The sequence below is a fragment of the Anopheles gambiae genome, chromosome 3 (assembly GCF_943734735.2).
Source record: "Anopheles gambiae chromosome 3, idAnoGambNW_F1_1, whole genome shotgun sequence".
Lineage (NCBI taxonomy): Eukaryota > Metazoa > Arthropoda > Insecta > Diptera > Culicidae > Anopheles > Anopheles gambiae.
Window position 1 is genome coordinate 89,706,008 of NC_064602.1, and position 21,316 is coordinate 89,727,323.

General features: G+C 40.9%; 3 protein-coding genes across 5 annotated transcripts in view; 1 reads left to right on the plus strand and 2 right to left on the minus strand.

Annotated features, from left to right (window-relative positions):
• Positions 1-193: 193 nt before the first annotated feature.
• Positions 194-4,626, plus strand: LOC133393687 (uncharacterized). Of its 3 annotated transcripts, XM_061659658.1 has the most exons (3): positions 194-279; positions 1,000-1,638; positions 4,079-4,626. In XM_061659658.1, the coding sequence occupies exons 2-3, from the start codon at positions 1,153-1,155 to the stop codon at positions 4,127-4,129; spliced, it is 537 nt and encodes a 178-aa protein (XP_061515642.1). In that variant the 5' UTR covers positions 194-279; positions 1,000-1,152; the 3' UTR covers positions 4,130-4,626. The 3 variants fall into 3 exon arrangements, with proteins under 3 accessions (XP_061515642.1, XP_061515640.1, XP_061515641.1); XM_061659656.1 differs by having other exon boundaries at positions 1,000-4,626; XM_061659657.1 differs by having other exon boundaries at positions 211-279; positions 1,130-4,626.
• Positions 4,627-14,904: 10,278 nt separating this feature from the next.
• On the minus strand, positions 14,905-17,401 carry LOC1280919 (uncharacterized). The gene is made up of 2 exons (XM_320792.6): positions 16,974-17,401; positions 14,905-16,900 (listed from the first exon to the last, which is right to left on the minus strand). The coding sequence occupies exons 1-2, from the start codon at positions 17,136-17,138 to the stop codon at positions 15,686-15,688; spliced, it is 1,380 nt and encodes a 459-aa protein (XP_320792.5). The 5' UTR covers positions 17,139-17,401; the 3' UTR covers positions 14,905-15,685.
• Positions 17,402-18,404: 1,003 nt separating this feature from the next.
• Positions 18,405-21,316, minus strand: part of LOC1280918 (RNA-binding protein fusilli) — a 79,025-nt gene continuing 76,113 nt past the window's right edge. Inside the window, exon 14 of the mRNA XM_061661577.1 lies at positions 18,405-21,271. Within this exon, the coding sequence (XP_061517561.1) occupies positions 20,594-21,271 (678 nt within the window). The 3' untranslated portion in view covers positions 18,405-20,593. The remainder of the gene's footprint in view (positions 21,272-21,316) is intronic.

Below are 21,316 nucleotides of genomic sequence, written 5' to 3' on the forward strand. Positions count from 1 at the left end.
GTGTATGTGAAATTTAGCTTTTTTTGCATTATTTACAATGAACCACCCTTTACCTTAATTCGTAGTTTGACAAAAGTGCGACTCAAAATACACATACAGCTAACGAATGTTACCTTATCAACAGTAACGCACACTATGGCAGCGCGCTAAGCGCTGGTTCAATACTGTGAGAGTCTCAATCAATCGTGCGCGTGTCGATGGCACTCACTCAGTCGCTTGTTACCCATACGCACGAACGTGCGTCTTTTGTCGCTACCGGCTTGCGCTAATGCTACAAGTGTAAGTGATTTGTGATGTGTGTAAAGCGAGTGAGTTTATCAGGGGCAGCTTGTTAAACTAATCCTTTCAATCACTGGAACTGGAACGCATATTTTAATTGACTTTGACAGTGATTTGGACTTTCGTTCGTTATGTGAATAAAGTGATATTTAACTCTTGACGCCTGAGCATGTTCAGTAGTATAAGTGATACGCATTGCGCTCTCAACGTCAACATGGTACACTCGCAGTGTGCGTGTACGTTAGCTACGATTACCACTACTTGCTTACGAATTTTTGGAACCAAATTTATCAACAGTCAGTGCAATGCAAACAAAACAATCATAAGCCGTTGTTGTCGGCAGGGTTAACTGCACAACTCTATGGAGGTTAACAGGGCATTACGGCACACCAGTAGCAAAGCTAGCTGTTCATTACTAAAATATTAAAATCATTTTTAGAAATCTCAAATATGTCTATGAATTCGGTAGTAACGTTCTACATTTTCTTTATTTTTTTGTTTACTTCAATAAAAAATACATTGCGATTGTGAATTTATTTTCAAAAAAGCAATTAAATTATTCGAGAAAATTCAAATAACTATGTTTAAATCTGATATAATAAACAATGTCTCATAATTTACTTAATTATTTTACTTTCATTTAAATTCACTTCCAATTATTATCAAATAAATATAAAATAATTCAAATCAATTTTATAGATTTAAAACTCTTTCCTCTAGAAAATACTGCAGCATCTGGATATGAAGAAACATGTATAATCCTTTTTAAAAAAGCGAGAAAGTCATATGTTGTACGATCATTGGTATGTAAAATATCATCTTATTATGTCATTTATCATTTTATTTTAAGGTTTTAACCCCAGCAATATCGACATGGAAGCACCAGCAAAAAAGACAAAATTAGACACTGAAAATGTCCCAAATGCAACTGCCAGCCAGAGCGTTAGCTCTTCCTATCACGGGATGTTCTACCATCTACGGCTCGGAATGGTGATACTGCTGCACTCGTACAATCTTCATCGTAAAGGAACGCTGCCCCACCTCAGCATCACCATGGAAGACTGTGAGGCGGGCAAGTTTGATGACATAGTGATCCGCTACGCGTCATCCACCACCCCGAAAGGTACCATTTACATCCAGGCCAAGCATAAACTCTCCTCGGAAAACACGAAACCACTCACGGAAGGAGATTTCTTCACGAAAAAGGCCTCCAGCACTCCGTTCTCCATTCCCATGTACTTTCGATCGTATCTGGACCACTATCGGCCCGTTTCCAGTGGTTCGCATGCGTACTTACTCTGCACCAATGCAACGATCGATGATAAGATGATGCAATATTTCACCCAGCGACACTATGATGTGAGTGATATTCTATCATTTTGTGATTTGATTAACGCTACATGCTATTCCTTCAAGCGAGAAGGCAAGTTCGCCGCACTGTTTAAAGATCTGCGAAGAGTCAGTTTGGAAAAGCTTGGCAAACTGCTCGCGACTCACGCCAAAACTGGTGAGGAAATCAATTCAAACGACACACTCATTAGGTTCTACCATAACTTAATTGCAATGTCGGTGGAACGGGTCACGTCGAGCGTGTTCACATTCAAGCGTGAGTTTTGGACAGCACACGATGCCACGCCCATGGGAAGGCTTCGCATCATCGTTGAGCGAGAGTACGGAAAGCTGCCTCAAAATAAGCCCAAAGAAGAAGCGATACAGTTAACGATTTCAAACGCTTTCATTGATATCCCTAACACCGCTACAAACACTGGCTCTGTGGATCAGTTTTGCTTTGAGCAAATCGATCGAATAATCCACCAATTTTGTGACGAGTTCCTGTTGGTGTGTGGATCGAAAAGCGAATCGAATCTGCTAAGCGACGCTCACGAACTGATACCCAGCTGGGTGCGCGATCGAAAGGGAACATTTGAAAATCTGCAAACCCTGCTGCTGGAAGCACTCCGAGGGGAAGGATCGAGCACGATCACGCTGAAGCAGCTCAAAGAAAAGTACATCGAAGTAAATGCGAACGAAAGCTTCAACATGCTGCGAGTACTGACACAAGAACACTTTCAATCAGTGCGCAATGAATATCCATTTATCGAATTACAGGAAGATTGTCTGAAAGACTCTTCGCTCTATCGATTTATCTGTAACAGTTCGTCGCTTGATGTTCATTGCTTTTTTAGCAAAAACAACGTTAATGTCAGTTCAATAATTATTGCACAAGCTTCAGCCCTCCGACAGTATGATTGTTTATTTGTAAACGCTTCATCAAGCCAAGTGAAAGGAAACATTCGTGAGATCGTTCGTGATGTGATGGAGTTCTTATTTGATGTTGATCTCACATCACGTTACATTTTTGTCATTTATGGTCAACCAGCCCTAGAAGATATTCGTGCAGTCCAGAGACATTCAAGTAAATACAAAATTAAGTCCATTCTCGTTCAACAACTAACCGAGGACAATTTAAACGCAGATCGTTTCTTCGTTCGTGATCTTACGGAGGAAGCAAACGAACGGTTGTTAAAACTGCATAAACATTTCACGATTTTTGGAACAACTATCACTTTCAATAGGGCTGTACGAGACGATGATACATTAAGTTTTTTGTGTGGAGTGTTGGAAAGGTGTAGCGAAACGGATGAGCAAAAGAATGAATATTGCAACAATAAGAGCTTTGAAAACATCAGCAAATGGTACATTTCCCGTTCTATTGCATATTATGGAGAACGTAGCAGTATACCTGTATTACAAGAAGAAAGAATCGAATTAGAATATCCATCAGATCTTCAAGTAATACCGTTTGATAGATTTTCATTAGAGTCTTCAACCGGTTTGACGCACTTAAACTCTGCCATTACCTTGCCTAGCGACGCTCACCTCTGTCCTGAAGAGCTAAAGCCCAACAATGAAGCGAAAGTGCACATAATCCTAGATGACGCTGGGTACGGAAAATCCACCTTCTTTATTGCACTAGCGTCTCATCTATCGAATGATAAGCCATCGCCGTTTGTCATACGCATGATCGCTTTGAGCTATAGTGCCGATTTTGCTCGCCTTAAGACGGCCGCCGACCCCAGCAGGATGGATGACACAGCCATCGTGAGAATCCTGTACCGGCTTATCCATTTGACACTGTGTGTGAGCAATGTTAACGCACAATCAGTAAGAGATACCGATAGCATAAGAGAGCGGGCTGATGAAGCCGCCCGCCTGTTTACGATCTCAGAAGGTAAAGTTGTGCTCGATAAAGATCAAATTAGCTCATCCAAACTAGCCGTAGAAGAGCTGCTAGAGTTGCGATTGTTTGCAGAGAAGTTTAATGAAAAACAGCTTCTACTCCTGCTGGATGGGTTTGATGAGATTGCTCCACATTATAAGCAGCTTGCAATCAAGTTCTTGTCACGGCTCGCAGGTGTGGATGGCATTGGAAAGCTTTACCTTTCCTCCAGACCGTACGATTTCAAAGCTGAGATGGAGCAAGCTTTTCCCAGTTGTAAAATACACCAGCTAGAACCGTTTGCAATGCGCGATGAATTAAGATTTGTGCACAATTATTTGACTAGCGAACTTGAAGCTTACAAACGGTGCGAGGAAAGGGATCGCATAACGGTTGTAGCGATTTTGTACGATCGCTTAATGGAAAGTATTAGTGAGCTGAAATCTATTCCTCTGTTTCTTCACATGGGAGCAAGAATGCTATTGCCTGTAGTTAGACAGCACGTTAATTTTGAACAACGTACAATTTCACATGCAATCTTCAACCCAACTAACAACGATCAATTACGAATGATTACAGAATTTGTTGACAGAAAGATGCAAATACTACAAATTGGTAAAACTGGCCTAACCGACACTGTTACGTATAATGCAGCGCAGATTATTAAAAACGAGGAAGCTCGCCAACAGTTGAAGCGAAGACATTTGCTTTTAGCGCTGGTTGTGATGTTCGACAAGGACGACAGAGCTACGTTGCTGTCGAACAAGGAACAGCTAGAGGTCGCTCGATGTCTTCAAAAGCTAGCTGAAAGCAATGAGAAGACAGGAATCGTACTAGGAGTGCGGGATGATGTGCCCCAATTTTCGCATCGAATCTTTGCGGAGTACTTTGCGGCGTGCTGGTTACACGAACACAAGCATCGAGCGGAGTGTGTAAGCTTTCGTCAGTCGGAGTCGTACCGTAAGCGTGAGCTGAGCCGGGTGAGGGAATTTTTCGATCGGATGATTCAAATCGGGTAATAGCTGTAACATGACAAATTATTCTTAAAGGTTTTTTTATTTGATGCACTGTAAAATATTGAATTTTGTAATTTTGAAATAATAAATCACGCTTGAATGATAATTTAAAATATTTTTAGATATTAAACCACCTTAAAGCTGACCGAAAATGGAGACGCCTGGTAGGTTGTACACTTTTAATTCACATTTTCCGCATTTTTCGAGACACGTCATTAAAGTGAGTAGGGGGGTTCGAGCTGATACCCTCAGTGGCAGTGATGATAATGCGCGTCAATAAAATGCAAATATTTCTGCGAGCCTTTCATTCCCCTTTTTGTCCTCATTACTTACCACCGTAATTTGTTGATAAGACTCACTAAAAAGCTGTCCAGCATTTCGTTCCTCTTTCGCCTATCACACACCCTCGGGCCTTCTTGTTATCTCTTATCCTCCCGCACAGACACTCTCAATAGACCGGGGCTAAGCCGGGACGATTTCACACTTTACGTGCTTTAAAACTGGCACGGCGACGCCAAATTCCAAAGCACGACGCTATCAGCGTATTCCAACCCGCACACACACACACACACACGTCCCTCACCCAAAAGCCAGATGGCAAACAAGCATAAAATACTGATGTCATCTCGAGACGGAAGGAATTTAATATATCTTCCATCCTTGCCGGCACCATCACGCATTCCTCGCACTCGTGCGCGATGGTGCTAATATCATCTCCTGCGAAGCGCAGTGAAAAAAGCGCTCCGTACGAAAACACAAGCCGTAGCGTGTCGGGCGTATGTTTGTGTACTCATCAGGAGTCGCACCATTTTCAAACACGATGTAGTCTAGGGGAGCTCCGGGCGCGGGAAGAAGGCGCGGACGGGTAAGTAACAACTTCAACTGACACTCTGTAGAACTGCACAAGATTAAACTGGGTCAACGCTTCCCCTGTGTGGAGTGTGTATGAACTTACACGAGCGAACGGAATGTTGCTATGTTGTTTAAGGGCGGAAAAAACTGTATGCTCGTTGACTTGTGAGCAGGGAACTAAGGCGAACATAATTAAATTTTAGTTTACAATAGGAAGCATGCGTTGCTAAGTAACAGGAAAGTGTGTGTGTGTTTTTTTTAACATAATCAAGGAGGAATGAATGAATGGAGCGAAAAGATATAAGATACATTTAAGAAGTAAAGAGCGCTGAATGAAAAATGTAAGGAAATGTAATTTAAAGGAAATACTTTAATTTGAAATAAAATATGAAAAAAAACTTTTTATTAATTTTGCTTATTTTCCTGAAGGAAACCCGTAATATTTTAACATACTTCTCTTTTATTGCTCAATTTTCCACTATTTTGTTCAACTCTTGCTCTTCTTTCATTTATTATCTGTTTGTTTGCATCTTTACTTTTTATTGAAACATGTTATCTACTTTATATTTCATATCAATTACACCTTTTCGTTATTAAAGAAGATCGGCCCAAAATAGCAATTTTCCTTAAACTGGGATAGGAATGTAAGTCCACAAAAGTAAATTGTTTTTTTTTTACACACAAAAATACCTAAGCACCATTCTTTGTAGCAACCGCGGGCGAAACCAACAGCAGTAAACAGTACTTTTACCACACCCCTATACGAGTTTTTACACATTCTATGACCTAGTGGTAAGCAGTTTCCTTTCTTATTCGGGCTGGAGGCGTCTAACAATGTAGCTATGCAGGTTTTTTTTTTCTTCCAACCAACCACCAGTCAGTTGTTGCTAATACCGTGAAAATGCTACCATTTTCCCTTTTTACTTGCTTTTGCTGCTGCTAGCTTTTGATCCCTTGAAGACACATTCAGTGCAACTCCTTTTTTCCTCTAATGCACTCATAACGCTGTTATTTATACGCTCCATGTCTCTTTCTTTCTCTTTCTCTCTCTCTCTCTCTCTCTTACATCGTACCGACTTTTCCTTAAGATTGCAAGAAGCTTTCGCTTACCCGCAGACCTCCGACGGCACCAAATGCAGCTCTTTATTAGCTGTTGCATCATCCCAGCCCAGGCGCTCCCAGATAAGGTCCCATGCCCTATCGAGGTTGTTTCCTTTATGATTCCCATCCCGGCGCCAAACGAAAAGCGGGATGATACCTTCCATTGCTTCCTGTGTACGGTACTAGGCAGGCAGCCGCACTGTTTTTTGTCTCTTTCTTCCCTCCTTTTTTACAACGAACATCGCTGCAGTCAGTTCCCTTTTTGCAAAAATGAGCTAAAAAGCGGCACCTTACGAGGTGCTTTTCTGTTGCTTTGTCAACGAGTCAGCTTTCTCGCGCTCGCTCTATCGCTCTGTTTCGGTGCATTGTATCGTAAGCTTCTTTCTTGTTTAAGCAGGCGTCACCGCCAGTCACCATGGTACCTTGGGGAAAAGGGTGGCCAAATTTCGAGAAATTCAAATTGCTTTAGAAAATTTAACAAAATTTATAAAATATAATAAACTTATAAAATTATCAGCTTTCAAGTGTTACTTTTTCATCACATGTAATGCTTATTGATTGATGCATTTTTTTACTGATTTTTAACATAAACATTCATGTACATAACAGTTTTATTATTTTTTTTAATATGAGCATAACAATGGCCAAACAAAATTTCAACTGAAAATTCATTAACAACAACAACAACCTAATTACATATGTTGAAACTTATGAATACAGCCTAAACTTACTGGCTTTTTAGTTGGTACGTTTTGCCAAAGTTTTTTTTTTTAATTTTTCTCAAAAGGCCATACGGATTTTGAGAAAATTTCAAAATCCAGGTTTCTAATACAAATGCACACTTTTTAATTGAAATGCCAAACAACTATCGAGTGTTATACTAAAAAGCGTTCAATTGTTGAATTCAGACTGTATTCCTAACAAATGGAGACGCCCAGTGCTTGGTGGAAATGGGAAGCTTTAAGAGCTTTCAACGAAACATGAACTCAATGTGATACTAATTAAATCAATCTAAACGTTATATCAACTTATAGATATAATTTTAGTATTTTTAAATCTTCTATGTGCAAAGCTACAAGAATAAATTATTTTAAAAAATAGCTACAACGATCCTAATGATTACGAGAGTTGTGAATAGCATATGGAGGCGCCTAATCTTTGGTGGAAATGGGAAGCTTCGTGAGCTTTCAATACTACTTGAACTTAATGTGGTTCTATTCAAATCAACCTGATTGTTTTATCAAGAATATATTGTTTTATTGTTTTACTTTTGATTGATACCACAAATATTTATACTTTTTTTTAAAGATCAGTAATAAATAATTATAACCACAGACTGTTCACAACTTACCCACTGTCAGTAGATCGCGTTTGGCTCAAGGGCGTTGATCACGCTTACATGCAGCAAAAAAGGAGCTCGCAAATGGTAGTTAGTCTTGGTGCCACCCTTTTCCGGCGGGATGACGTTTGGCACCCGACGCTGCTGTTGGGCGGATGCAGCAAACCATACAACACATGTACACACACGCACGCACACATGTATCGCCAAATATGCCGCAAGGTATAGCAAAGCCCCTACACGGAACGAACGAACCAAGCTGAGCAAGTTTTCTAATTAGTGCCTTTTTTGTATGAGAAAGAGGAAACAACACAAAGGCAATGATAGCGGTAACTCAATGTGAAGCTGCTTTCTTTACGGCACCTTTGTTTGTGTGTCTTTACGGTGTTGGTTAATAACCGTTACCTTTTCAAATAGAGCTACTCAAGGCGTGTGTGTATTTTTTTATTTTCATAGAGAGAAAGTCTTTCGGAAGAGTTGTGAATGAAAATGAGCAAAAGCAACGACCAAAGACGAACGTATAATGGAGCACTAGTAGTTGGTGGTAAATTAAGACACCGAACAAAGCACCTTTTCTAATAGAACCACGCGCTTTTATTACGTAGTAAAAGGGATTCTTTTGATACAGTTTTGCTTCCTTTCTTTCTTTCTCTCCAATTTACGGCGACAACTGAGCCAGAAAATAAACGCCCCATTATTGATAGATCTTTCATTTCGTTCGTTGCCCTCCAGAACTATCGCAATTCCCACGAAACTCATTACTCATCGTTTACCTTCATTTTTCCCCCGAATTGAACTTCCAATTGTAACTGTCTGACCGTGCACGGGGTAGCACGCTGCAGATCGGGGCACGAGATTGGCTGTGAGAAAACCGCTTCTTCATTAGACAGTAGACCACATTTTTACCACCCAAACCTCATTATCGGTGACCAATCGTGCGGAACGTGAAACTGCACAGTGAAACAAAGGGCGAAGCTCATTACTGCCCCATTCCGGATGGTTTCTATCCTGTTTGGAACGTTCTTTTTTTGTATGTTTTGGTTTGGTTTCATCTCGAATGCAATCAATTGCATGGTATGGGTTTGCAGGAATGGACCGTAAGATATCGCTTTCTATTATCGAAGGAATAAGCACCATTGTGTTTCCTTTTCGAACCGATCCCGGTGGAGAGTTAATTCTTTCCCCAGCCATTCGTTCGCACCGTCCCTTGCAGTGAATAAACCATTGCTGTTGATGCTCCTTAGCTTTGCTGGTACGCGCATTTAATATTTTTCATTAACTTTTAGCAAATATTCAATTTTTTGCGCTGTGATGGAAGCGTAGTACCATAAAAACCGTTTTTTAATCAAGTCGCTTCAAACGTTGGATAATACTTTAATGCAAAAGTGCTGAATTTAACCACTCAATATGTTACCCTGAACCTTGTCACCCGTTCGCACTTTAAAAAAATCAACTCAAACGCAATGCAGCACACGCTGAGTAAATATTCTTTTTTTTTTTAACACATTTCTCCATTACGCTCATCCAACCAGGGCACTAGTGGTCCGTTTCTTTTTCCATTACCCGGCCCCGGCACCGAGGTCAGGGCGTTGAGAAAGTGCAGGATCAATTTTAATCCACTTATCGAACGTTGCGGGCTTTCGAGCGCACCGGTGGGCAAGGTAAAGCACTAACTACCAACGCCGCCGCTTCGCTTTGTTCCACTTTGAAGTCAGCTTTTTTTGTTTTTGCAAATATCCATCCAGTGAATATATCGCTTACAATCAAGACCCTACCGTCCGGTAGGGCAGCCTGTCCAATATAGGAAGAAATGGAAAACGATAAATCTTTCCCAAAAAAAGTGCGGTAAGCGTAATCATTGTCTTAATTTAATATGATTACACTTTTTAAACATTTTGTTATTGACATGTTTAATGTATTCAGTTCAAAAATTGCAGTTTTCTGTTAGTAAGGGGATTTTTTATGGAAACAAATCAGTTCTTAACAATATTGGGTATTATAAATATCTATTCTTACTTACTTACTTATCCGGCGCTACAACCGCTTTGCGGTCTTTTCTATAAATATCTATATGGAACGAATATTACGACTATTGTTTTTAGAACTGTTTTGATTGAATGCATGTTTGATTTTGTCACAATGAAATTCCAATTACATTTGATTTTTTTGTTTCGCTATTCGCTTTTATAATTTTATTTCAATGTCATTTCCATGCATTTCGATGTTATTTTATGTCGAATTGATCCAAATTTAAATCTTTCGATTCCACTTTAATGCTAGTTCGTTGGTTTTGTCATTGCATGATCGATGACGTTCCTTTTCGATGGTTATTGGCTGGTAATTTGGTTACAATATCGACGGCATATAAAAGGCTTTTACAGTGGTTATTTCAAGGTCTATGAAACAGAACAGGTCAATGCGATTAGAGTAAATTGACAAAAAGCTATGAGAAAAATTTGACAGTTATATTGAATATTACCTATCTTTCGTAAAGGACGTTGCAATGGAGCTAATGAGAGTTTTGTTCAGCATTTTACACTAATACTAATTAGAGCAATTAGAATGTTATATGACTGATACAATGCAAATATCTCATTTATCATTCCTCACCAGATTTTAAGTAAAGGAAGGCATGTCTATTGTACTTGTGTTGGCAGATTCGATGTTTCATTTTACTCTCAGTGGTTAATTGAAAGTTTATTACATATCCGGTTAAGACTTCACAGATCCAATTGGAACATATGCTGTGCTGATTTACGACTAATAAGCTTTTGTTTCCTCCAGCAGGATCGCTCCAAACGATAGTGATTCGTGGTTACGGAGTGGCAAACAATGAGAAAGAATGAATACAGAGTGGACTCTAATAACTTTCGCTTTTTGTCTTGATGAGTGATTGGCCGCAGGAAATTGAAGCATTAGCATATTCCTAACATAAGATTTGTTTACTTTTCCACTTTAACTATGAAGTCGTAAACACTTTTTGATGAAACAGTCAAAAGCGAGCTGAAAATTGCAACCTAGCAAGTGGATTTGCATCGACCTGTTCTCTTTCAAAATTCTTGGATTATTTGATTATAATTCGATCTTGCTTTAAGATCATTGCAATGCCAACTCGATGGTGTTACGATTTTTTCTAGCAATACTCCTATAAAATGTAAGCTTAATGGTGATTTTACACCTTATTTACTACTTTCCAAATAATTTCTATGCCATTTCGATTCCCATACTATTCGACAGTTAACAGCTAATTCCTTTCGAAGGCGAAAAATGCTAGCAAGCACATTAAACAGAACATTCCAACGTCGCGTTACACACTTAACCTTCTCGGAATGTTCACCAAAATGGAACAAAATGGTCACCACCAAATAGCCCGGTTTGTGTCTTTCCTCTCTCTCGACGACCACACATACATACACACAGTGTAGCTGCTACTTAACGAAAAATGCGAAAGTTCGTGTGGTCTGTGCTGTGTTTACTCCGCCTGTCAGTCTCTCGACTGGTACGTGGACTGTACTGTCCGTGGACTGACGAAACCACAGAACAAAGTGCATCTTTGCAGTGCCACCTTCCCTCCAGCCTTTCCCGAATCAAGCCACTGGACAGTGACTGACCGAAATGTGCATCTATTTACCAACACCACCACCACGAACCGAATGCTGTGCCTGAGAAGCATACCACAAAAACCACAAATGTGAGTATAATTTCCATTAACCACAGTAGCAGCATGCGGGAGTTGTAGATACGGCTTATGAACCACGGTCACTGGGGAGATCCGTTGTGGTGACCATTTTCAGCAGAATTGGGCTCTAATTACTACCGACTCACGCTGACCAGTTGAAAGTCCCATTGGAAATGCGTAGTGAGGAGAGTATCTTTCCTGGACAGAGATTTCCCCACGAACCGGTGCATTAAAACTGCTCACAGTGGATGGGCAAACAAACGGAAAGAACCTCTTGCATAAGAGAAGGCTTGTTTATACCCAGAAATGACAAATAACGTTACCTAACGCAACGTAACGGACGTTGATGATAACGCTTCGATTGGTTATAACACCTTGGAAACAGTAATAACTAAACCCATACTGTGTTATACTCGAAATCGACCAAATCAGCATCAGCATCATAGCAACCCGATTGACTCGTGACACGTGTTGCTGACAACCCTGTCAACTTCAATCAATTCCCATGTAGTACAATAATTAAGCTCCATGTTTTCTTTCCCCAATCCCTGCCTACCCCTCGTCCAACGAAGAATCATGAAGACAAAGCTCAAATACAATCCTTTTCACTCCATTTTACACCAACCACCATCGACCCCGCGCCGCACTCACATCGGGAATGGGAACAAAGCGAGAAATAATCTAGTTTGTGTTACATAAGTAAACATCAACAACAAAAAACCCCACCACCCCCAACATGCGGGGCCACTAATGAAAACATAGAGTCATTGCCTGGTTACACTACCTTACCACTCGTTGCACGAATGGTACCGAACAGCTGCGATGGGTATGTTCGACCAGGAGGAGGGGGTTTTTTGATGTGCATGTGTGCAAACACAACGGCTTTGACAGTGGGACGTTTTGACGTCTGTAGTCAGGAAGTAAAAGTTGGTAATAGAAATGTGCACATGGAATATCTCATCCGTGCCGGATGCAGCTGGCTGGCATGTTCTCTTCACTGTGTGGTAAAGTTTCATCCGGAATGGGTTAACAAGGAATTGTAAAGCAGGAGCTTTAATTTTTAAATTTAGTTCTTTAGTTCTCTAGTCCTTTAGTTCTTTAGTTCTTTAGATCTCTAGTTTTTTAGTTCTTCAGATCTTTAGTTCTTTAGTTCCTTAGTTCTTTAGTTCTTTAGCTCTTTAGGTCTTTAGGTATTTAGTTATTTAGTTCTTTAGTTCTTTAGTTCTTTATTTCTTTAGTTCTTTAGTTCTTTAGTTCTTTAGTTCTTTAGTTCTTTAGTTCTTTAGTTCTTTAGTTCTTTAGTTCTTTAGTTCTTTAGTTCTTTAGTTCTTTAGTTCTTTAGTTCTTTAGTTCTTTAGTTCTTTAGTTCTTTAGTTCTTTAGTTCTTTAGTTCTTTAGTTCTTTAGTTCTTTAGTTCTTTAGTTCTTTAGTTCTTTAGTTCTTTAGTTCTTTAGTTCTTTAGTTCTTTAGTTCTTTAGTTCTTTAGTTCCTTAGTTCCTTTGTTCCTTACTTCCTTAGTTCCTTTGTTCCTTAGTTTATTAGTTCTTTAGTTCCTTAGTTCCTTAATTCTTTAGTTCTTTAGTTCCTTAGTTTTTTTAGTTCTTTAGTTCTTAAGTTCCTTAGTTCCTTTGTTCCTTACTTCCTTAGTTCCTTTGTTCCTTAGTTTATTAGTTCTTTAGCTGTTTTGTTCTTTAGTTCTTTAGTTCGTTAGTTCTTTAATTCCTTAGTTCCTTAATTTTTCTTTAATTTTTTCCTCAGTTCTTTAGTTCTTTAGCTCTTTTGTTCTGTAGTTGTGTAGTTTTGAAGTTATTTAGTTATTTCGTTATTTAGTTCTTCAGTATTTTAGTTCAGTTCAGTTCTTTAGTTCCATTGTTCCTCAGTTCTTTAGTTCTTTAGCTATTTAGTTCCTTAGATCCTTAGTTGTTTAGTTCTTATGGTTCTTCAATTCTTTAGTTCTTAAGTTCTGTTGTTTATGACTTCTCTTGTTCTAGTAGTATATCATTAGTTTTTCAATTACATTTGTCGAAAATACAGGAGTATTTAAGTGCATTAGTGCTTTATTTATTTATGTTATTATTAAAATAGCTCAAAATTGCTGCAGTACGTTTGCCTATAAAATAGTTTCAATTCCCTGATCTTTAGTTATTCAAAATATTATTTCTACAGTACTTCGAGTTTTTAGTTCCTCAGTTTTTAAACTCTTCATTAATTCAGCTCGTTAGTTTCATAGGGTTTATTTAACTTTTTTATCTGTTATGAAATTTACGATGTTTCTTGTCCAAAGTTTTTTCATCGAGGTTTAGGTTGTTCTATTTTTTAGGAGAAGCTTACAGTGCATATAACAGGGGGCTTATGACCCGTAAGCGAAACAACTGTACGTCCATTGAACCGTACAGGGTCCAATAGCTCACCAGATTATCCCGAATAGGTAGTTCAATATGATTGCTAATATATTTAGGGACTAATTATTTATATTTTTATTATGTAAGGATTTCACACACTTGCTCAAATTAATGTGTTGTAATATTTCCCTTTTTTTCCTTAAGACTCTATGCCAAAAAGTTAATATATTTAAGATGAGAAAGGCGTCCTTTTAATTATAGCTACACAGTTTGCTCACGGTCTTATTAAAACAGAGCAAATGAAGAAAAAACACACTCAATAAAATAAACAAAATGCTAGTGGCAAATTAATTGTAAAATTCCTGGAAAAGCGGAAACATAAGCGCCACCCTCGACGCGTAAAAATTGCAACTTTTAAAAATTCATTTCCCTTCCATAATCAGAGGACGAAGGATACCGAAGAAAGGACACGCAAAGATAACAAAATAGAACACATAGAAAGAAAATAGATACTAGACAACGAATAAGGGAGAGAAAGGTTCTAGCTGGATAAAACAAAGAAAACCTTTTTGCGTTGAGCGTTCCCAAAATGGGTCGCAGGAGGCAGCGCTTGTTTTTGCTCGCTTTTTTGTCTTTATGTTTATTTAAATTACGACTAACAACAAAAAACACGCGAATAATGGTAGAAAGACACAGAAAAATGTTGGCACCACCTACTACCACTACTACGCTACTCTCCTCACAACGGGACACGGGTTCGATGTGGCGTCCAATGGTGTGGTGAACCGGTTTTTTTTTTGTGTGTCACTCCACTCTCACAAAACAACGATTGGCGTTGACGCGTTTCGCCAGTGAATTAGAAACTGTTTGGATGTGTTTGGTGCGGCGGTTGGTTGTGGAATTTGGTTGCTTGCTTCACACCACTTCAACATGCCATTCCAGAAGATCCGTCAGAAAAAGCATTTCGTGAAGCTTTAAATACGGTTTTAAATTGAATGAAAAGACATGTTTTAAAGCACGCAATTTGTAGGATTTCTTTCAATATATTTTAATCATAAACGAAATTGGTAAATCAATTTGTTTAGAAAAATTATTTTAATAGGATTATTTTTAAATACTTTTCTCATCAATCATCAATCCACTCAATTCAATTAAATTACACACAAGAGCGCTCCTCTTGCTCATCCATATCCTAGCTAAATAATGATACTACATCTGGAATTCCCCGAACTTTCCATTCGTCGTTCGTGTTAAGTTTGTGCGGTGTCGGTGTGCGCCTGTTAAGTGTGTAATGTTTTACCCTTCTAAGATGGTATCAGTTCCCTTACATCCTTCCTTCAATGCTGCATGTACAATGAACGACTCGTACGCGTATGATAAGAAGATATTCAGTCTATTTTAAGTATGAGTTTAATGGAGAAAAATGACTGTTTTGACGCGAGAGAAGAAAAAAGGGAAGACAACAACTAAAAAACGAAACTATGGCCACCAAGCGGAAACGAAAACGACAATAAATGTGATGTAAAATTCGACAGAAATTAAATTAATACACCAGTAACGGGCGTGAATTAAGCCAAGTGAGCTAACTAACCCGACATTAGGCAGCGTCAGTTTGTTTAAAAAGTTAAAAATAAACATAAACAAATCAAAGTCAAATTTAAAAGCATACGAAACAAATAAAAGGCTTCTTTCGTCTTTCACTTCCTTCGCGGATGCTTTTAGAAAGGTAAAATAGTGCTGCAAAAGGTGGGTTTTGCAAAATTCGTTGCCAAACTCGAGTTTCAGTCATTATCCCTCACTGTTGTTGCTTTACTAACTCCTATGTCAAAGCCCGATAACACTTCCACTCCCCGCTCCCTACAAACCAAACGGATTGTTCCTCACCGGCCGCTGGTGTACCTTGATCGTGTGCTCATCCAGATGCGAGATGGTACAGAACCGTGCCTCGCACTGCTTGCACTTGATCGTTTTGTAGCGATCGTTCACATTGCTCTCGTTCACCTCTTCGGCGCCCGACTTGATCAGCCGGTTCTTGATGATGTCTACGTTCGTGTGCGACACGAACGAGTCCGGCGGGCGCAGTATGATGGGCTGCGTGCCCATCACACTCCCCACCGACAGTGCATTGTTCATGCCCGCCCCAAAGCGGAACGTGTCCACCAGCGACGGTTTGTCCTTGGGCGACCCGCCAGACCCACTGTCGCTCAGTGAATCGAGCTTGATCGTTCCGTAAGTGTGGCGGGTTAAAAATGCTCCATCGTGCCCCTTCGCATCGATCGCGGACACTGCCGGCTCACCATCGTCCGTCATCGGCCCGTCCGTCGGCTCGCCGGCCGTCTCGTCCTCTTCCAGCTCACCGTCGTACGACAGCACCAGCCGGTAGCACTTGCGCACCGTAAACACGGCCCGCCGTATAAACTCGAACGCCGAGATGGCGCTCTGCTCGCGCAGGTACATAATGTGGTACAGGGCCCGGATCGCCTCGGTCAGCTTGTACAGCAGACACTCGGTCAGGTGCTGCGAGTACGTTTCCGAGAACATGAACCGCTTCCGGCAGGCGAAGCATTTCTTCTCCTTGTAGTCCTCCGGCAGCGTAAACGTGACGCCGTGCTCCTGCAACCCGTCCAGCTCCATCACGTCGTCCTCGATGAACTCCTTCTCCCGGTACCCGAACAGCCCGCTGCTCGTAGGTTCGTCCAGCTCACCGAACACATTGTCCAGCTCCTCCTCCGCATTGTTGTTCGGTGGTTTGGCCACGAACCGATGCATCATGGCCGGGGGCTTTTTGGTGGTTTGTTTCGCCGCGCTGCGCGTGCTCGGCGCGTTGGCAAGGTTGACCGAGCGGTAGCCCGTACCGTCGCCGGTCGGTATGATTTCATCCCGGCCTATCACATGCTGCTGCTCACTGTCCAGGGCGGACTTTTTGCTTTCCGGCCGGAGATTCGAAAGGTACTTGGCCGTCAGCAGTCCCGCAATGTTGTCGATCGCTTGCCGCCGGAAGGTGTACGCGTGCTTGAGGTACGAAATGCACAGCACGCAGATGCGCTTCGGCAGGCCATCGTTTTCCGTAATCTAAAATGCAAAGATGGGTCTCAATTATTCGCGTCAATTCATAAGCGGACGTAAACAATGAGCGCGTTCCTACCTCAACGCCAGTCACCTCAGCAATCAGCATAAAGATGGGTTGCTTCCAGCGGGCGTACTCCCGATAGTGCTCGTGGCAGTAGGCCGGTATGCGGCCGAAAATGCTGTGCGAACCAGCACTGGAGCAGACGCGGCAGAGCGTATCCATGTTTGCAAGGTTTTCCATTTCTTTCCCCGTCCTATTCACAGCCAACAACAAAACACAGCACAATGATTTGCCACTCAACAGGCCCCACACAAATCACACGCACACACACAAGACAGCCTTAACGTTAAGTATCTACACTGCACTAACTATTGGCACGCAGGAAAGTGAGTAAAACACTAAAATATCATTTCGAGTCAGCACAAAATACAAAACAGCAAAAGTTTTGTCAATCTGGACGTACGAAAATCGGCAAATCGGCTGTTTGACAGTTCTGGCCGTGTTTACGAGACGGTGGGGTTCAGGAGTTCAAAAGGTAAACAACTGACCCAAAGGGCAAAAAGGGACATTCTCAAATAGCAAACTGTGCCCGATAGTGATGCTTAACGGGAGCGGTTTAGATTTTTTTAAGTTTGTCGTTATTTTTCAGTTTTGCGAAAAAAGTAAGAATGTTGTCTTCAGAAATTGGCATAATGGGTGAGTTTAAGTACCATTTTTTGTACGATTAAATATAATTTCTCTTGTGAATAATATAATCGAGCGATTTAGCGCATATCTCAGATTTTTAGTTCACTAGCTGAATTGGTTTTGACAGGCAAATTCCAATTCCAACTACCAAATCTAATAGCACCATGTAGGTTATAAGAAAATCATAGAAAGAACCATCAAAAGACCTAAGATACATTTTTTTAAATTTCGTTCGTTAATCAAAGCCGAATCACATTGTGGAATTTGGAGATGTCATACAGGGTTTCCCACGATTTATTGGTTGGATCTCATCAATTTTTGGTTGGTTCCCATATTTTTTTAGTGCGTTCCCACGATTTTTTGGCCGTTTCCCAGATTTTTTTGGTCCAATTGTATTGATATCCATTCGGAAAATACCAATAAATTATGGGAACGAACTAAAAATCCATGGGATACGACCAAAAATTCGTGGGAATTCACCAAAAAATCATGGGAACTGACCAATAAATCGTGGGAAACCCTGTAATGCGATGAACAGCTTACCTCTTCAACAAATTTGAATAGATCTATGCGAATGCAGATTACGCCAAAAAGCAATATTTCAATCGATGATTTATTTATGGAGAAAGAATCGCTCATCCAAATAAATTAACAAATAATACCAAAAAAGAGACTGAATGTAAAATTTGGAATAGGGACAGATAGATAAACTGAACTGCATATTCCAATGTTTCGCCAAAAAGCCTCAGATAGCTTGATATGTGATATTATCTACAAAAAAATTGTCTCAAATTTACCAAATCAACTCAAAACTCTCAATTTACTTTGCAATGGTTAGTTTATTGAAATTTTCAACTAAATAGTCGCCTATTCTATGGAATGCACATTGACGCCCGATCCTACGTTTGTTTTTTTCTTCTTCTTCTTCTGATCTTGCCTAACGCATCGAGCCATTTTGCATCCCTACCTAACATTCTTCATTTTGAACACTTTGAAATCCTAATCGTTTCTGCTTATCACGCAAGGATTATATTGTTTTCGGGTTATTTTTTTATTATTTCATTCTCTCGTTCTCTCTTTTGCTCCCCATTCAAATGGCTTCCCCCATTATTGCTTATTGCAGCAGAATGCCGCAGAAACTCGATACCACCTCTGGAACTTGAATTGAGCAAATGATTACAAAAAGGAAGAGATTGTTCAGAGACTGCAGCGGCAGCATATTCCTGCTGTTTTTTTTTATGTTTTTAACTATCCATCGGCCAGCGTGCCATATCTATCGTGCCGGCAGTATATCGTGCGCTTTGATGGTAAAGTGATAACATTTAAGTAAGGGCAAAACAAGTTGGCTAACAATATCGATAAATGCTCTCTCATTGCCATTCGCTTAGGATGGTGCTGACACTACCGTTCTCGTTTACAAAAGGAACGATTGGAAGATAACGCTTGTAAACGTGAATTGGTTTTTTGTTGATTTTTTTTACAAAATGATGATAAAAATTGAAAAAAAATATTAACTACATTTATACATTACAGCACACCACACTCGTTGTGTGGAGGTGGAAAATATCATTAACTCATACGCAACTTGGTGCTTGGTAAGTAACACGAGCTCGATCGCTGGTCGGTCGATCGCTGATTGCACTGAATATTCTAATGAATAAACTAAAGGGGTTGTTGTTTCTACGCTAACTAACAACTCTGGAGCCAATAACACGAAAAAGAAGGCTCCTTGAAATTGGTCAACATGGTATGATAAAAACAAGGCTCTACTTTGCCTTCACCACACAACATTATCCAACTTGCAACACATGAAAACTTTGTGGTTTGTTCGTAAAAGTAAAGTACGCTACAACAAAAACTCAATATCTTCTTTTAACACGCTAACAAGAGCTGTCGGTACTATCTCGCATACAACGTTTCGTCTTAGCTTTCTTTATGTGTGTGATAATATCCCAATGGGTAGCTCTAGGCAGATTAAATACGGTTACGCATGTGACAAATGAGAATAGGAAGAACAATAAACATGACGAATATAACAACGTTCAAGCGGAATGGTGGTAATGGGGACGTGGGAAAAGGCAACATTTTCTAACAAATGGTAATATGGAACAACCTAGACAACAAACTAAAAATAAACATATATACTCTCGATAAAAAAAAAAAATTTCAAAAATAACACAAACTCACAAAACACACATGACGAAAGGAGAAAAAAACATTAACAAATAAATTACAAAATATCTGATCCGTTCAGCCCTTGGCCGAACACGGCATTTCCTTTACACATCTCACGCAATATGGTTGGCATTCCTTTCCAGCAAAGCTGTTCTCATTATTGCACCATGTGCAATATAATATATCGCGATTCCCCTTTTCAAATTTCTACTATTCACGTCTCACACACCCAATCAGCCTTCTGTTTTCCTCTAATTCATTCTCCCTAGCATTGAGCGTCGGTACTGAGCAATTGGTTGCAGGTTGCTGTTGCAGTTGATGCACCCGCATCTTTAGGAATTAAATACAGCTCTTTTATTTTGTATATAACGACTGTCTGGTAGAGTACTCGGTTGACACGGTTGTCTCTGTGTTTTGTGTCCCTCTCTTCAGATTCTAGCTTAAAATGTACAACCTACAGGGACAGTTGTCCTCACTAAGCTTACCTTACTAACTTTGATTTGCTTGTCTTGGTTAGGATAATGATCGAGCTGCTCGAAGGGAATGAAGCGCATTTACAACTCCGCCGCACATTGGCCGAAAGCAATATAGGTGTATCTCTCTCGGTTAAAATTCTAATACGCTGATTCTTTTCTCGCAGCGCCGATCAAAAACGTTAAGGACATCCGTTGTTTTGCGACGTCTCTTCGAGTAATGCGAATAAAATCTAACATTGCTATCTGCGCGTCCTCTTAACGCGTCTTAAACCAACTGGAATGGTTTTTGCTGCATTTTTTGTTGTTGTAGGTAGTTTGTTTCGAGTTCGAGTAGGAATGTTATTGCCCTGCCAATACTTAAACTATAAACAGCTCCACGTACTGGTTCGGGATGAGCGATGGTGTCAGAATGCTGGGAGCCGTCGTTACCAGCTTATCATGATGATGGTGCGTCAGATGGGGCGCATGGTGCGGATGATGATGATGATGGTGATGGTGGGAAGGATGATGGTGGTGGTGGGATAGGTGCGGATGGGGGTCGTAGAAAGCCGTACCGGCGGCAGTGCCCGGCGGACTGGCCGTTCCCATCAGGGAAGCGTGCGGAAAGTGAACCGACGGTGGTGGCGGCGGTGCCATCGCCTGTATCGGGGAGAGCTGTGAGCCGGGGTACGCACCGGCAAGCCCACCAGCCGTCGGGGTAGTGACCGCCGCTGGGATCGCTAGCGGCTGAGACGCGGCAAGCGGTAGGCTGAGTAGCGGAGTGGTTGGCGGTGGTGAAGTGCGGATCGTGCCGGCGCCGTGCCGCTGAGCCGTGCCAGACGAAACGCTCGTCACCGAGCCGGAGCTGGAGCAGCCGCCGCCCGACGTGGCAATGGAGGAGCCGGTGGGCGACAGCAGCGGTGGAGAGGATGAGGACGATTCACCGCTGGAAGGGCTGCCCGCAGTGCCCGCGGCCGCTCTCGGGGGCAGTGTTACGAGCGAAACGGTTTGATTAGCGCTCCGCTGCGGGCTTCGCTGATCGGGGCTGAGCGCAAGCTGACCGTGAAAATGAGAAGAGAAAATGAAAATGAGTCTCTCTTT